This window comes from Zosterops lateralis (genome assembly GCF_965231275.1).
Source record: "Zosterops lateralis genome assembly, chromosome: 8".
Taxonomy (NCBI): Eukaryota; Metazoa; Chordata; class Aves; order Passeriformes; family Zosteropidae; genus Zosterops; species Zosterops lateralis.
Window position 1 is genome coordinate 10,078,872 of NC_139768.1, and position 18,478 is coordinate 10,097,349.

Genomic DNA, 18,478 nt, shown 5'->3' on the forward strand with positions numbered 1-18,478 from the left:
TATTTTTAAATTTCATTTTATTTGGAATAGTGGGACTCGTCCATAACTCTGTGCTAGGCCTTTGAAAAAAGCCACTTAATTCTAAAAAGAGATTCTTGTTTTCTTTTTAGAAATTCTTGCTTGTTTTTTGCTTGAGCCTTCTCTTCTCAAGAACTCTGTGTGTTCCTGCTCGCTGTTACCTTAGGCCAGCCAGAAAATATGGTAAGAATGGCAAATACATTAGACGTCCCTGAAACATTAATTCAGAGATTCAAAGGGTTTTTTTTCTTAGAAATATTGGAATAGCGTAACATGCTCTTTGCTGAGGAATGATCCAAACAGCTGCTTACTCAGGAATCAACCCACCCAGAGGCATCTCTGGACTGAGAGATTTAATAATTACACTCTGGGCTGATGTATAACTGAGGTACTTGCCTGTGTGGCAAAACCCCATGTACTTTTAAGTTGATTAATCTGAAGGGGCCACCTGACACTAAAATCAAAGACAACACAGCTGTTGTTTAAATTCAGTTTAGTAGTGCAAGTTGAAATATAGTAAGAATTGGGGATGGGGAAGGAATGAGAAAATAAAATAAAAACATGTGTGTTGAATATAAGAAAGGGCAGAAATTTCCTCCTGTAGCCATAAGCTAAGATTTTTTGCAGATTCCTTGCAATAGCAGGATAATATGCATCTGGTATTTAGTTGCAACATTTTATCATGCCATGTCATACTCTCATGCACACTGCAGGAGTTAAGATGATATCTTTTTGGCAAAGCACAAGGTTAGGCTCTGCCCTGGTGTGACTGTACAGAAATCAGTGCTTTGGTTACTACTCCACAAACATAAGGTCCTGGTCTATGTCTGTTGATTTACTGATTATTTTCTGGTGTGTTTATTCAGGGTGCCTTTCAGACAGAAACCTTTATGTTTTTGGTGCGGTTTGGAAGAATGAAGATTGCTTCCAGTGCAGGTGTAAGATGCATGCAATGACTTGCTGCAGCTTGTAAGTTTACCCAAATTTGTTTATTCAGAAACTAATTGAAATATTCAGACTTTAAAAACCTCATGGAAAGCGTGTACAGAAATGTCATACTCATGAGAGAAAAACCTTTTCCTGTTTCCCAGTTAGCTCTAATCATGACCAGCAGAATGATTGGTCAATCAACCAGACTTTTTGGGGAAAAAACATAATGAAACACAGGCTGCTCCCAGCACATATCTCTTCCTCATCACCTAGTCCTTCTTCTGATTCAGACACTAACTGGGTGTGTGGTTCCCTTTAGCCTCTGTTTTCTTGTTCTTTCTACTCACCAACTTATCTCCAGATACCCAAACCCCCCACAACACATGAACCTGTGGGTTTCTGTAGCTCTACACCAAACCACTGACCTGCCTGCAAGCATCTATTCAGATATTCTAACATCCTTGCCATGTTGCCAAGAGCCCACATTTCCTCCGTACCAAAACAGGACATACATGCTGATGATCTGCTTTCTCATGGGTTTCTGCCCCATGGATGGCAGGAACTCATCAAGGAGAGCTGTGGCTTCCTGAATAGTGACGTGAACTGATTATCTCCCCAGGAGATCAGAAAAATCCTTCTTTTAAGTGGAGGGAGAGAGAGTCTCCTAAGTGGTCTGTGAGGAAGACTACAATCCAAGGAACTTTTGGAGGGAAATATTCCCAGCTTTTCTCAGCCATAAGAGGGAGGGGGTTGGCCTGGGCTGAGAAGAGGCCCAGCAGGGAGTCTTTCATGCTGAAATGATTCACCACTCTTTAATTTGTTATTATCAATAAAGTTTTCTTTTGAATGGGAAAGACAGAATTAATCTGTATTTTGCTTTGGTGTGGGAATTTATACTAATCCCTGACAGAATGACCAGTGAGAACTGCATTTAAACAAGAACAAAGGTTGGGAAATCACTTCATCTGTTACCAGCCACAATCAGGGCTCTGTATTCCTCCTGTGATAACCCCTAGTACTTGTTGTGTATATCCACAGGCCAAGTCAATCCATGGTTGCTCCAGGATGGCTGTATCTCAGTAAGTATCCTCAGACCATGCCTCAGCTGCTGATTTTCTCTTTCCCTTTCTCAATGACAGGGTTGCAATGCCCAAGAAGTATGATAGGGTGAACTGTGTTGGCCTATTCCACAAGAAAAGCTGTTCCATCCGAGTGGTGAAGAAGACCAATCCTGAGATAAGTTGCAAAGTCTACAATGGATATGGATAAGACCACATTTCTCCTCTTTCACCTACTCCAGAAGCTGAGTACACTCTGGATCTCTCCTTTAGAAGAAAGCAGAAAGCAGCATGGCTTCAAGAGAAATGAGCTTGCCTTGTGCCTTCCACAGCTCTAATTGTACTATATCTATCTGGTTTCTGACACTAGGTGGTTTGTCTTACACAGGTTTGTAACCAAACTTTACCACAAGCTTTTTTCCTGTTGGGATCCAGAGTTAAATACATTTTCACATACATCAAATCACTGTAGTGACTGATTGGTCTCCTTGAAAACAAGAATTCGTGGTGTCTATAAATGTTTGTAGATCTAATTATTGATTTGGAAATCATCTAGCTTTTAAAGTAACAGGTATTATATAAATTGCTGCCAGACACAGGGACTCATTATGCTATTACACTTATTGACATTCCCCCAATGACACATGTACTGGAAGAATGGGATAAAACAAACCAGAAAAACAGCCCTTTGAAAGCCTCCCTTCACCCTGGTGCCTTGTGTAGGTCAATCCATTAATGCAGATGCACAAGGGAACATATTCTCCAGGAGATGACTGGTGCATTACAAAAATGGCAATCCCATGCCTGAGAGTCCAACCTACTGCAAAGAAATGCCATAAAAATAGCTCTGTAGCCTTCCATACCAGGGTAGAATTTCCTGCAATAATCTTGTTTGGATCAAAGTCCACTGACAAACAACCCCATGAAAGCTGTTTTTATAGGAAACCCAGACTATAAATCATGTTTAGCCTGTAGACTTTAGGCATCACACTGTGCCTGGTGCAAAGTCCATAAAAGTAGTTAATATGACAAATATCCTATAAAATCTATTTATACAATATTAAAAGCAATTATAAAAAGAGTGCTGTACAGCTTAAAAGGTCCAGATAAATAATTTGAGTGTGTTCAGTTTATTCAACACTGACATCATAGCTCTTTTCTTCATCTGCCTTTCCTCTACCTTCCTGAAGTGTATTACAATTAAACATTTCATCTGATGCAAACAACAACTTTTTTCAATACCTGTTGTGGGAAACCATAATCACATGGTCTATTTAAAGTGTGGTGCTGAGAACATACAAACAGAAAACCTGCACATAATAGGGAAAAGAGCTCAGCAATTATCAGAAAAACCCCTTCTCTGGCAGTCAAAGTGATTCCAGGAAGCACATAAAATGAGAAATACAATTTATCTTCTTAAATCTTTGGCCTCAGAGTCAGTCAGAGCTAGTAACAGCTCCCTTTGATGATATTCCCCTGTGGCTTCTTGGGACCAATGCCATGGACATCCCTGCATCTGGCTATGAGCTGTCCAGTCTGGGAAGAACAGACATTAAAGGGGCTCTCACTTCTTTACTTGAGGAGGATGAATCAGAGGATTAAACCCAGTTATATAAAAATATATACATATATATTTTTGTGTATATATACACCTATGGAGGTAGATGTAGATACAGATATATACAAGGGATCATGCTATCAGCTTCCTAAATGCTAAATTCATTTATAAGGGCCCGTCTATGGACCCCTGAGTAACAGGCCTACTTTTCTGAACATCATTTAAGCAGTTCAGAAAAATTCCTGTGAAGATTCATCATTTTCATAGGTCCCCCCATGGAATGAAGGTTATGAACAAATTGAGGATGGCTGATAATGGTTGAAATAGCAATTCTTCTTCAGAAAGAGGTAGAGATTCTGAAAAAATGAAGCCAAACCAAACTTCTTTGAAGTATCTACAAGGATGGCATGTAGCCCTGACAAACTTAGCATACACATGGACTCTGTACTGTTCCATGGTACATTTTCTCCACATGCTTTTGTCATCAAGTGCCTAGTACTATTCTTTGTGGTTATTGTTTGCTCACTGTTTAGCAGTGCCAGAGAGAGCAGGACTCCAGATGCTGGAACACAATTAGATTTGCTAAATGTACTGTAGCAGAATTGGCCTCTGCAATTTCATGCTCAGAGGAAAGAAGGAGACAGACTATCAGAGGGCTCCATCAAGGAAGGCTGATAGGGCTGAAGATCTGACACAAGAATGCTGGAGGAGACCCTCAAAGAATCTGGAGCGCAGCTGTAATCCCACTGCTGTGACAATCCTGTCACTGCAGGGAAATGCTTAATTGCAACCCAGTGAATTTTGGTTGGTAGAGGCCTTGCTGTCACTGTGACCACTTGCAGGAAGGAGTTATTTGGCCAGAGCAGAGAGGACTATTTCTTCATGCAATGTATCCTTTGAAGTGCATCGTCCCCATGGAGTCCAACCGTTCTTGTAATGATCTGCAGAGCAAGCAGGGCAGTTCTCCAGTGCCTCCTTGTTACAGGGGCATGTGCTGTGCGTGGAGAATGGGAACAAGGCTTCCTACTGCTGTCTGGGAACTAGGACAGCCCATGCCATGCCAGCATAGTTTCTTTACCCCATCCCCTATCAACAGCAGATGGGACTGGTCCATTGACAGCACTTGAGGAGCAATAGTTGGGACTATAGTACACCCACACTGCTTCCCAATGTGGGATTTCCATTATTATGCACCCTCATACAAATATCCTTGTTCATTTTGCAAGCCTTATTAGGTTGGGATCCTCACAGAGACTCTATACAGCCTATTGCTCAGTAGTCCCCACTGGAAGTGAACCATGGCCAGATACAAACCAGCCAGCCCAAGTACCAGAACCACTTTTAGCAAGGTGCTGAACCCAGACCTACCTGAGGAAATTTGTATCAGCATATTTGCTTTGCTGCAGGGTAACTGCAGTATTGTCCCCTCTATGCTGCTGCTGAGCAGCTCCAGCTCCATCACACTGCTTGGCTTACACTCAGTGGCTGCTGAACGTGTGTAAATCCCAGCTCCACTAATGTCTGCAGGGTTGGAATGATCCAAGTGCTGCTCCCACATCACCTTATTAATAGTGAGCATTTTCACCCTGCAGTTTGGATACCATGTGGAAAGAACATGTGTGCAACAGGACTCTAATGCAGGCCCATTCACCTCACCAAAATGGCCAGAACTTTGCTAGAGAATTTCACCCTAAAAATCTGTTGGGTCCCTGATGACATAGCAAGACACTGGTGGCAAAGTCATTTCCTGATGCCTGGGCAGCAGAGCCCTGAGCAGTGTTTCAGGAACAGTGATACAGATGACTTGAAGAAGAGAGCAGATGTTTATTTGCTGGTTTGCAAGCTCTGCTCAAATGCCTGAATGGAGAGAATAAAAGTGGCGCAATATATCTTTAAATGTTTGGAAGGTGTGGAGTCAAGGCTGACTAAGGAATGCTGCAGCTGAGAGAAACAAGAGCTTCACAAATCCAAATATCCCTCAGGAAAAGGCCTGTCTGTTTCCTAATGGTTTTCCTCCCCTTTCTTTAATGCTTTGAACAGCAGTACAAATAAACGTACGATAAATAAATTAAGGAAGAAACAGAAGTGTACAGACCAGCCAAATAAATAATTTCAGCTTCTCTGTCTCCAGTAGGATCGGAAGAATCTTCTGCTTCCTGCAAAGCTGGCCAGAAGCTCAAGATTTGTGTGGGCTGATGCTTTCTCATCCTGAGCACAGCCTGCATGTCCTTTTCCATCGCCAGATCAGAAAGCTTGTCTCCTTCAGAGGTGCCTGGGTGAAGGGGAGATGTGGGATGTGAGCTGCTGGTTCAAACTAGTTGGTAAATAAAGCCTCTGAAAAGGAGGCTGGGAAAAAAACCCAAGTAATATCAAGTAAGAAGCAGCTCAAGCAACTCCTGATTTAAAAATCATTAACTGTGGACAACTGTCCAGCTTACACTGTTCATTGTATATACTCCAGTTCTATGCTTCTCTGTGCCATAAGACATGAGAAATGCCAAAATACCCTACTGTCAATATCATATAATGTCAATATCCCTACTTCTGCTTTGAATATTTCTCTAATGATGAAAGCTGTCTGCTAAGCTCTTGAAGTAGATGATCACATCTGTAATAGCTGTTACCAGAAAAAATGAAAGGAAAAGTACAATATAAATGTATAACTGTTTGCACTGTTAGTTTAGGTCATATGAGGTTGCACTTATTTCGATATTCTATTTCTGTTAATGTGCTATTTGCCTACAAATAAAAATGCCTATTTGCTACAGCTGCTTATTACAACTTTAGAAAGGCTCCAGAACATCATTAGCCATTAATTATGGATTAATTATGTAGCTGACCATAGCTTAAAACCATTTTTATATATAGACTAAAATTAGGTTATTCTGGTATAGCTGTTGGAAATATTCTGTTGGTGTATTTTCCCAATGCAAGAGAAAAATTTGCAACTATGATTTCTATCTTGGTTTTTGATGAGAAAGACCTGGGAAAAAAACCCACAGAATTCTGGCACTTCTGCAAAACTCTCTCCCCTCTTTATTTCCACCTTTCTCAGTGCTCTTTTGTATCTGGGTTCTTATTCTGAGTAACAGTGTGGCCTTTCACAGTCTAAGGACTTGTAGTGTGCACCCTTCTAAAAGAAAATTTCAACATCTGTCTGTACTGGAATGGAAAATCTGAGAAAGCTGGTACTGGCCTCTTAAGTATGGGGCAAAATTCTCTTTGGAGCCCTGCAGAAATCTTGCCTGAGCAAGGAGAACAGGATTAGGCTCTATGTCGGTATTTTGTCTCTCTGTTTTCACTTGAGATCACAGTAATGTGCAGCATAGGGGCATGCTGTGCTTCAGATACTTCCCAGCTCTTTTCTGAAGTTGTTATTCCTCCCAAGTATCCCTAGAATTTGTATATTTATACAACAGCAGAGGGAGCCAGAACTTCAAAGTCAGACCAGAACCATAAAGCAGAATTCATTGGCTAAGTTGAAGGGAGGGAAGGACAGAGGGCGGGAGAGAGACGGGGAGAGGGAAAGAGATGCCATCCAAATTACCTACAGAAACAGCAGCAGAGCTTCTCTCCTGGATTGCTAGGGCACAGCAGATCTTACTTCACTCCTGCAACATTTCTGCCTTCTTCCAGAAGAGAAATGTGCATCAAGAGCAGTGATTCTCTCCATCAGTAACTGGTAAGAATTTTCTAAATTTTTAATTTCAGATTGTCAAGAGCTCACATCTCTTTATTAAAGTTATCACCTGTTGTTGCTAAAATAACAACTGTGACTATGTTTGATAAATGAAGAATGATTGACTTGTCATGAAAGGCCCAACTCTTGTATCTACTGAGCAAAGCTTTACAACCTTTTGGGGTGCAAGAGGGAGATTGCAGCTTCTTGGGGGCCTTTGCAGCTCAGTGTGCTCCCTGCCACCCTCTGCTGTGACAGAAAGGACCTTCCTGGGTACCTCTGGTCGCTGGAAAACCTTCTTATCTCCTAGTCCCTGAGATTTCTTAGTCCTCACAGAACCAAAGCAGCTTCAGACAGGACACAACACATCACTCTCCAGATATCCTGGCTGACTGCTAAGGTGTCCCTTGCAATGTTTTATGGATTCACCACTTCCTTTGGTAAAGATCACCTTTGTAAAAATGTATTTTTTTCTCTTGGGTAGCAAACATGTCACTAAGGCCATTACTCTTAAGAAAGCAGGGACTAACTTCTGTTCTTCAGTCTGGTGATTTGTTATTCATATTTTTACCTTTGTGACCTGGCTCAATGTCTTTGATTGTTATGAATTTACCCAGAAAATAAAACGTTGGAGTAAATACTTCTGTAAAACTTCCCTGCTTTCTGCACGATCAGAGAAGATTAATGCATAACAGAATTTCATAAGCTCCAAAAGGTTTCCCTCTGCAAACATACAGATGTGAGGGGGGAAAAAGAATTCACTTTCCCGGATATTTATGCCAGTCCTTATGTTATAGACTTGTAACATGTTAATATACACAAATTTTTCTGTACCCTAATCATGCAGGTTCTAGAAATTTTTATTCTATATAGCTTTTTCAATGACCTGATATAGTTTCTCCCAATATTTTTGCAATACAGAGTTAAAAAAGAGGTGAAGAGTCCATCATTAACTTTTACTGTACCAAATCTCTTAGGGATTTAACACTGTTGTGGGATGTCTGTGCAAACTCAGTGATATGTTTCCTCTTCTAGTTTAGTATTGCTTTCCTGGGAAGCTGTAATAATAGCCAAGTGATTTTTAACTTTTTTTTAGTATGTAAGGCTAAACAGGGCAGATCTGCTTTAATGAGATAATGTCATTGGCAGCCAAAAGGGGATACCACTATCAGTCAGTCCCCACTACCTCAATTAATATCTGTAATTCTGTTGAACCTTTCCACTGCTTCTTTTTTTTCCGAGCAGACAGCAGTCAGTTTTATTCCCAGTAATTGCTGTACCTCTTTAAATAAATGATACAATCACCAGGTCTTTAGGAATTGCTTCTCTCAGAATGTCTTATGGACTGAAAGTAGCAGTTGTTTGAGCAACTATTTAGGCTCTGAGGTAGATAAGCAAGTGCTTCTAAGTACCAGATAAAGAAGCCAGACACCGCAAACATGTTTTTTCTTTGACTACTGTCTGATGTGGAAATTGGCTTCCAGTGTCCCTCACAACTGTGGAGACTGTTATTTGATTACAGGCAGTGGATGGTCATGATCAGCTTTGCAAAAATGACCCACCCTTTTTCGGTGGGCACATAGAGCCCAGCATCTGCAGCAGTCCCCTGCTTTATCCTGCCTCTAGGAAAAAAAGTTTTTATAGGGGTTTTCATAGGATATCTTTGAGTCCAGAGGTCTCTAAAAAGAGCAGTCATGCATTGACTGCTTGAAGCCACACATGGTCTAGCAGTCTCCTTGAAACCCACCGAGGGTTTTATTTTCTTCCCTGAGTCACTTCTGCAGAATTCCCTTTCCTTTGAGGAATTTTTCTTGGAAATACAAGATAATACCCTGGGGCAAGACTTTTGAGCTAACAAGTGATAATTTGGTTTGATTTTTTTAGACAAGCTGAGTGATATTTGTTAGTTTAAAAGGCTGTGCTGTTCACCAAGACAAACCCTTCAAACTTTGCCTGTTCTTCTTCCTTGCTTCCAACACAAACAGAAGAGTGATAAATATCTACAAAAGATGTATGTGGAGAATTTAACTTACACTAAGATTAAATCTGAAAGCTCATTCTCTTCTGCCTTCTGTATCCTGTTAATTTGCTGGAGACTTTTGTGACACTTGCTTTTTAGAGACTCTGTCTCATGCTGCATTAACAAGAGAAGAAACTCTCATGAACATCTTAGTTTTTGTTACTGAGCTCTTTCACAATATTCATCAAGAGTTCTGAACAGGATTTCTTTCTTCTTAAAAAACAAATGAACAAAAAAAAAAAAAAAAAGCAAAACAAAACAAAAAAAAAAAAGCAAAAAGCTTTCCCCCTCTCTCCCTCAACAAACTGATTTAGGAGATATACTTCTTACTTTTACAAGCCAAGTAAATATTGCTTCACTTTCTGGAGAAAAAAACCCCTGGTTTTCCTTAGACCATAATCTCATTGCAGTGTTTTCTGGGGTAATCAACAAACCTTCAGTACAATGAGGGGACTAACACCCTTCTTCCCACTGCACCGGTGATTTGCTATGTTAGCTCACCTTTGATTCAAACGTCTAAACAGAAAATACACACATTGATTTTACTGGCTCTTGGCTTAGAATAAACTGAATGGCAACCAAACACCTTGAAAGTCAAACACATCATTTGGGAGTGACTATCCCTGAGGATCCACCATCCAAGGATACCATAATAGGATGCATAAGTGTAAGGTCGCTGCAATATTTATTTTTCGGTTTTTCTAGGATTGCTTTTTACATTACAGTTGCTGGAACAAGATTAAAGAGCACTACAGACATAAGTGATCTATGCATTGACTTTCCCCAAGACATCAGGTTGGCAGGTGGTTTAAAGCATCTCATAATGCATCACAGGTTCCCTTGAGACACTGGACAACTCATGTTCCATCTCCGTCTCACGGTCCCCTTATCTGTGATGGGGGTGACAATTCCTTATTTACCTCTGGGCATTACCAAGACTGAATGTCCAGGAAGTGCCCACCAGTCACCTGGTGGGGGACACCATAGAATGCAAGGTGTTAAAAGAGAAGGAGCTCCTAACCCAACAACACACATTCCAGAGCCTTCAGAGATGCCCTTTATCCCCACCACACTTGCCACCACTGACAAACACACAGCCACCCTCAGTCATTGGTACTTCTGCTGGAAATGGAAATGTGCTCCATAAACCTGTGGGATCTGCTTTCCAGGTGGCTCCACCACTTTTTTTTTTTTTTTTTTTTTTTTTTTTTTCCTTCAGCATTATTAGTTCTCACTGATGCTTCAGCTTGTCCAAAAGTGTCTGGGACCCTTGAGAGGGCTTACTCTGTGGACACAGATGTTTGTAATAACTGCACATATTTTCATATTTTTTAAGCAACAAAAGAGAACCATGTGTTTGTTGTTGAGGATACTGTAGCTAAGGACATGGAGCTGGGACCATAGTAGAAAGCTCTGTGTTTTGTTTACAGCAAAATCTATTTGTCCTGTCCAAATGCCAGGACTTATCTCTTCTGACTGGTACAAAATAATATTGCAGGCTGCTGATCCCTTTGCTCTGTTTCGCTTGCAGCATCTCCACTGGCCAGCAATCATTACAAACGATGGGGCTGGTTGAAGGTTTTTTGTTCTATATCCATTTTCACACTGAAACAGACCACCATACCCTCCCCCTATGTGAACATGGAACCCATACATCACTCTTGCCTCTTCTTTTTCTTCCAGAAAATGTATCAATCTGTTCACATGGATTGGGCAACAACCTCAAAAATGAGCAGACAGAAGGAGTCATGCCTATATAGTCAATTTGGAAAATTTTCTTTGCCCCATCTTAATTAAGATTTAAACTACTGAGGAAATGAAAGACTGTGAGAAAGAAAGGGCTACTAGATTTTGCTTGTATGACTGTCTTGACTGCCTCAGATGGATATGGATAGATGATAGAAAGATAAAGAGAGATACGGTTAGATAAATCAACAGGTCTAGCAAAGTAACAAAGAATTTACTGTACTCACTTATTTTTGCTGATCAAGCAGAACAATAATCCCAAAGCATCCTTTTATTTAGTGCACACTATTGCATTCTACAGCTCCTGAGAGCCAAGACTGGTAGAAACAATACAATTCATCATGGGAAAGACAATGCAAAGAAAAAGATATAGGACAGTGGGTGCTTTTTTTGTACATTACTGGTTATCTTTAGGCATGCAGCTGTTCAGCAATTAATGCTACTCAACTGAAGTGATAAGCTCACTATACCATCTTATTTTTTGTATTTATACCTTGATCATTTGGGTTTTTTCTGAATCTTACACATTTATCACCACCCCATAAACTTGTTTGAGTGATATCTAATAATCATTGAGGAAGGGTCATGCAGTGGTTAAATAGTGTCATTCCCTGAGTATTTATTTACTTTTCATACTACAAGCCTTTGTACAGCATGGAACTGCCTCTGGCCTGATGAGAACTCCCAGCAGAGTCAGATTTTTTTTTCTTCCTTTGATTCCTGGACACAGAGGATTTGGACTCGAGGGTCAGGATTATAAAGTAGCTTTTGCTATGGCTCACAGGAATCATCTGGGAGAGTCGAGTCCTGTGACTGAGATTTCCAAAAGTATGCAGCACCAATTAACTCCAGGGATTCAGCTCCCTGAATCCCACTGAAAGTCCCAGCTCATGGCTTGCAGCAGTGATTATGAAGCAGACCTATCTGGCTGTGCAGGAACACTCTCTGGAAGAGAGAACATGCTTTTATAACAAACTTGTGGGAAAAACAAAAAAAAAAAAAGGCAAAATTATGCTGAGGAAGAATCAATAAAAATCTTCCCAGAAGGAAATAGAAGACACTATCAAAATCACTTACTCTTAAAGCCAAAATCAGGGAACTGGACTGTATTTCTGATGAACCCTGTCATGGTCACATTAAGGGAGATATCAATGCTTCATGGGCACTGGAGTTCATCCGGAATGAGGAAGCAAGAAATTTGGACTGCAGTTCCCATGACCTATCACAGCTGTGTAGAAGCTGGGAAATGTTGAAATTATTTTGAATTATTTTAGACTTTTAAAAAATTTTCCCATGATATCCCTCCAGAGAACGAGCGTGAATTTTTGCATGGTGATTGCCTCACACAAATGTGAGTTCTGGCTGCAATTACAAATGCATTTCACGGAAAATATTTTAATGTTGGCATTGTGCACCTAATACGACCTGCTTTTCACATTGATATTTAGCTCAGCTGAAGGTAAATGCAGCCTCACAATGCCCTCTGCCCAGTTTTGGATCAGAACCTTGCAAAACCAGAATTGTACACAATTTTAACCCCGGGTGGGTTTTGATCCAGTTTTCTTGTATCACCACTCTACTGCATTAGTGATGTTTGAGATACCGCACTGAGTAAATAATGAAGTTAAGATGTTCTTAAATCCATGGGACAACCTCACAATGAATAAACACGGCCATAACTCAATAGAGTTGCACAGACTTTCATACCACAGTGTAGCAAAGGGCTCCATTTTATGATCTAATAAACTATGCAGGAGGGAGCTGCAGAATATACACAGAATCCCTGGCATTTACTTCCCTGTCTCCCTCCTTACCCTTTTGATTAATTTCTTGCAGCATAACTAAACATATTTTTCCTTTTCTTTTCCTTTGCAGATATACCCAGACCTTCCACAGCCAGACAGAACAGATATAACATTTTTAGGCTGGCTCCAGAAGATTCAAGACTGTGTTTGACTACCACCCTTTTGGATAAATATTTTGGGATTCAGGATGAATAAGACAAGGGCTGGTAATGATGTTTTTCATTTCCTGATCAGCAAGAACTGGAGCTCAAACCGAAGCTTTCCTATGAACATTTCTAATCAGTGCATGAACATCACTGACCTTACTGTCTTTCTGGCCACCTCTTACAGCTTGGAGACTGTTCTGGGCATTGTGGGAAACATCTGTCTGATTGCTGTCATTGCCAGGCAGAAGGAAAAGGCCAATGTCACCAATATCCTGATTTCCAACTTAATAATTTCAGACTTGTTTATGTGTCTTGTCTGCTTGCCTTTCACTGTTGTTTACACCATGATGGACTACTGGATATTTGGAGAAGTCATGTGCAAAATGACCTCTTTCACTCAGTGCACAACTGTGACAGTGTCAATCCTTTCCCTTGTCCTTATTGCTTTGGAAAGACACCAGCTCATCATAAACCCCACTGGCTGGAGGCCAAATACCTCCCAAGCCTACCTAGGAATTGGAGTGATTTGGACTTTAGCCTGTCTCATGTCCCTACCCTTTTTGACCACATCCATCTTGTCTAATGAGTTGTACGAGCAGCTCTCACACTTCATGAATTTTTCCACTGATAAGGCAATATGTATCAACTCGTGGCCTTCTGAGCAGCACAAACTCATCTACACCACCATTTTACTGCTCTTGCAATATTGCATCCCTCTGTTCTTCATTATCCTTTGCTACCTGCGGATCTACTTGCGCCTGCAGAAGAGAAAGGACATGTTTGAGAAGAGCGAGTACAGCAATAGGGCAGTCCAGCTGAGAAGGATAAACATTTTGTTAGCATCCATGGTTGCTGCTTTTGCTGTTTGCTGGCTACCACTGCATGTTTTCAACACCATCGTGGACTGGAATTACAAAATCATTTCGCCTTGCCACCACAACCTGATCTTCTCGTTGTGCCACCTGGTAGCTATGGCTTCCACCTGTGTCAACCCTGTTATCTATGGTTTCCTAAACAGCAACTTCAAAAAAGAAGTGAAGTCACTGATTCTGAGCTGCCAGCATAATTCAGTCACTGCCTCAATGGAAGAATATGATCATTTGCCTTTATCCACCATGCAGACTGAAATTTCCAAGGGATCACTGATGTTGAACTGCAGGCACAATTCTATCTAATGAGCAGAAAACATTTCAGAAGGGTGCACTGACACCACACACCAATTATCACCTGTGGGTATACAAAGCAACTGGTGATGCCACAGCTGGGATGTGAACAGGACCCCATCACTACTTGATTTTTGGAAGAACAAGTGAAGTAACGTTGTAAATGTTCACAGTTGCTGCTGTGGTGCACAAGTTTTCGTGTCAATGAGGTGGCACAGACACTGAGGAGACTGGGCTGATGTGTAAGCAGCTGCTCTAGGATCAGTAACTAAGCTGTGGCTGCACAGAGGCTGACACAGGGTTCTTCAGTGAAACTCATATCTCTACCATGGCTGCAGTAGAAAACCAGATTTCCAGTTTCAGCACTGCAGGCTGCCAAAAGTTTTGTTGGAGAAGACTCTCTTAAGTTTTTCAGTATTAGTAAGACTTCTATGCACAGCTGACACACCAATGGAAGAGAGATATGTAAATATCAAATTTTTTTTGCTTTACCACCTCTCACAGCCCATTAAGTAACAGTAATCTTTCAGATCTTCAGATAAAACAGCTGCCTGTTTCTATGAAACTTCACTCTTGCCATAGGCTTGAGAATAGTCATTGCCTCTGCAAGCAGGGACAAGGAACAATGACCCTGGTGTGTAAAGAAGACAGTCACTTATGAGGGATGGCAGCAAATGAAAATGTTATTCAATGGATTAAACTCAAAATGCGTGGAGATGATACTGAGAACTATTTTTAAGCATGTGAAAACCAGTTGTAGATCTACATGGAAGTGAGTCTGGTTGAATTTGTAGTTCCTGCTGCTGTCAATCACAAAGCTCTACAATGCTAAAACTTCAAACCCTGATGGTACAAGATGGCCAGGAGTTGTTCCAGGACTTGGTAGCAGCATGACATTCTGCTTCAGGATCTTCTTGGTACTTTAATTACAAAGTATCTAATTCAGAAGGTCAGAATGAGCACGAAAATGTGTTTGTGGAAATCATGTTTCCAGAGTGGATACACTTCCAAAGAAATAAGAATATACACGGACAATTTCAGTTTTCTTAAAAAACAAAACCCGATGTGAGATATCAATCCCACTCACAGGCATCAGCAACATAGGTGAAGCTGAAATTCCAACAAATCAGTAGAAGGTCAATGAAAATACACAGGTGGAATCCAGGTCAGGCTGAAGCCAAGCCACATGTAAATAGGAAGTAGTATCAATTGCTCTAGTAAAATGAAGGTCATATTTTTTTCACAACCATGTTATTTGTAGCCTTTGTTCACGAAACCTACAAACTGTAAACCCATTTTAACCTCTGGAGCTAGAGAAATTGCTCAGTGACTACTGAGAAACCAAGGCATGTCCAAGAAGGCCATACTGAGGTACAGATTTTAAAAAACCCCACAAAACTGGTAGCAAGTGCAAAAAGGAGACCGACCAGTTCAATGCTAATGAAACATTGAAGCATATTCTGTCCTGGTTTGCTAAACTGACCTTAGCAGAAAACTGGACTAGGTGGTCAGCTGAGGTAATTTCCAACATGAATTGTGCTATGATAAGCAGTGGTTAATTGTTGCAGTCAATAGGTTTGCATGGAGCTGAAGATATCCAGTGCATAATTATGCAAACAACTAGAAATTCCTTAGCTGGAAGACCTCTTGTTAGACAAATTGGTATAAAGATAGGTGAGGAAAAGACTTCTTCCTGTGCTGTGAACTGACAGGACTATGGATGCTGAGCAGAGTATCTGAGGACAGGAGCTATACCCTCTGTTATAAGGCAGCAAGAGTTATCAGTAAGTATGGGATCATATCCACAGCTAGCAGAAATAAAAGTTAACCCCTTTGCCATGAACTGGTGCACAGATTTCAGTGGTAAAAATTGGTTTGCCCCTGAATTCTTGTGTGCAGAATCTTATGGCAGAAGCTTTTCTGATGCTGTAATTCTGGCCTGAACCTGTATATCTTCAAGACTTTGTGATTACCTTTTGTATCTTCCTCAACTATGTGGCAAGACATTTTTTCTTTTTTCAAATGGATTCCAACTTTCTTTTTTTTTCTTTGTTACTTGCTATGCCATGCTGAGAAGTTGTTTCTCTTGATTAGAGAATGCATGCAATGTGATTTCTAGACTGGACATCGAGTCTACTAGAAACACAGAACTAGAGGACTCTTATCTTAGATGCATCTTGAAATTTGCTGCTCTAGCCAAATCACAATGGGATGCTGAGTAGCACAAAATATAATAGCTCCTCCTAATCAGTGTGAGTTATATCAAAACTGTGCTATATTGCTTCAGGGCTTAAATACTGTTTCAACTTTGTCATTGTTTTGCGTTTAGAATCAATTTAAGTGATTGTGTAATCCTGCCTGTTTTCTGCACTGGTTAGAATTCCAGCATTTAGCTTGCTAAGGTGTCTGTAAAACTATTGTCTGTAAAACTCTGCTAAACACAAACACAGAAAATTACCTGATATATGGTCTTAGGTATATAACTTTTCAAGCATCGGTGTCTTAAATGGAAACACAATTACCTTTAGCATTTGCACTTCCATGAATCTCTCTTTTTTACTAGTTCTAAGTGAAAACGCTTGGTAAAGCACTTACGGTGTATCAGAGACCTAGAGCTATGCATGGGCATTGTGCATCAGATCCGTGTTTTTCCTGCAAAGGGTAGAAATATGAGCAAGATCGGACACTGTTTAACTGTAATTCATGTGGCCATTTTTTTCCATGAACACAAGTGGATACATAAAATAAGCAGATTCAACTTTACACTAACACAGACAAACACAAACGGATGTTATTTTCCTCTTGTGATTAAGCAGAGTGTCAAGTTTGGAGTCAACTACTGTTTATTGCTAACTGACTTTGGACTGGATAAACAACAGGATTTAAACACTAAAAGCCAACAAACTGCACTCATACATCTAACTGCAAAAATGCAGATTCCCAGAACTCCCAACCAGCTGCAGTCTATCCATCTACTTACCATCCTGAGATACATGTTTTCCAGCCCCTAAAATTTCATAAGTAACTAAATAAACTTTAAAGAAAACCCCCAAAAATAAATATATCTAGGTACCAAAGGACTGAATGTGTAGCAGGAAAGGTGCCTGTACCAATCCTTCATTTTGTGCATACACCAAGGCTTATGCTGCTGTGCACAAATGCAGTAGAAGATATTGCCCTGTTCATTTTTAGGAACTGCTGTAGCAACTGCTCTCTGTTCCCTTCGAAGTCAAAGTCACAAGGCTGGGTGCAGTTATGCCTGCATAGTTGAAAGAGCCATTTGATTTGTCACTTTGAGGCTTTATGCAGTCAAGGGAGACTAGGTTTCTTCAGTCCCAGCAGAAGGTAACAGAACAGAAACAGCTTACATACCTGTTATCCATATGTAAATAACAGATACTGTTAATGCATAAGAAGCATTGAGCATTTTTGTGTACAGTGATGGTTTTGGGTATACTCTAAAGTTCTGCTACTGAGTCACAAAAGCAATGTTAGAGAAATAGGCAGGAGTTGTGCAAATCATGAGTTCCTACAATTTTAAGAACTTACACTGCGTTTTTTAAAAAAAGTTTTTCATAATCTTGCCTCTTGTGACACATTATAAGAAGACAGTAAGGTTTTCAGAGCAAGAGAACAACTTATTTCTGTGATATAAGTAGCATACCACAGGGAATCTTATAATAACAAATAAAGTAATATTGTCTGTGTCACTTCTCTATGCCTGCCTCTGTAAAATGATGTAATACTCTTCATAGTATAAAATACATAGGATTTAGTCCCCAGCTAGTGTTTATCAAGAGAAAAAAAGTGTATGGTGTAAAAAGAGCCACTGATATGTGAAGGATTAATAATTTGACACATTATTCTGAAGGACAATAGTGCAGGGCAGCCAACAATGGAACACAGGCGAATACCAAAAATTCAACATGGAGCACTAGAATATTCTGATGCCAGAACTCAAATAATTTTCACTGACTTTTTAGATTGCACAGGAATCTGGGTTCTTCATGGCACAGTATCCTGAACCCAGACCAGAGCCACAGCCAGAAAGTACCTGACACTCTGGGGTGAAAACCAATGTGAGACATTTAACAAAATTCTGTTGAACTTCATAAAATGCTTTGACTGGGTTAAAAGGATTGGTAAATTTCTCTGACCTGGGCTACCTGGCTTGACAGCAAGTAAATCAAGGTACTAGAAATGACTGCAGATTGTGCTATAAGCAGGTTTGGTTTATTACACTTGCACACACAAGGGAAGAGTGCAGTAGCAGTATCTGCCTGCCTGCACTGGTGGTGTGTGGCATAAACTGCTGCAGTGGTTGGCAGCAATGTTGTGACAGCCATCACTCGTGT

At 40.4% G+C, this 18,478-nt stretch overlaps 1 protein-coding gene across 1 annotated transcript; it reads left to right on the forward strand.

Annotated features, from left to right (window-relative positions):
* Positions 1–13,001: 13,001 nt before the first annotated feature.
* NPY4R2 (neuropeptide Y receptor Y4-2) lies at positions 13,002–17,757 on the forward strand (the record flags this gene model as incomplete). Its single annotated transcript, XM_083866099.1, has 1 exon — positions 13,002–17,757. The coding sequence occupies one exon, from the start codon at positions 13,002–13,004 to the stop codon at positions 14,133–14,135; it is 1,134 nt and encodes a 377-aa protein (XP_083722225.1). The 3' UTR covers positions 14,136–17,757.
* Between the last annotated feature and the right edge of the window lie 721 nt (positions 17,758–18,478).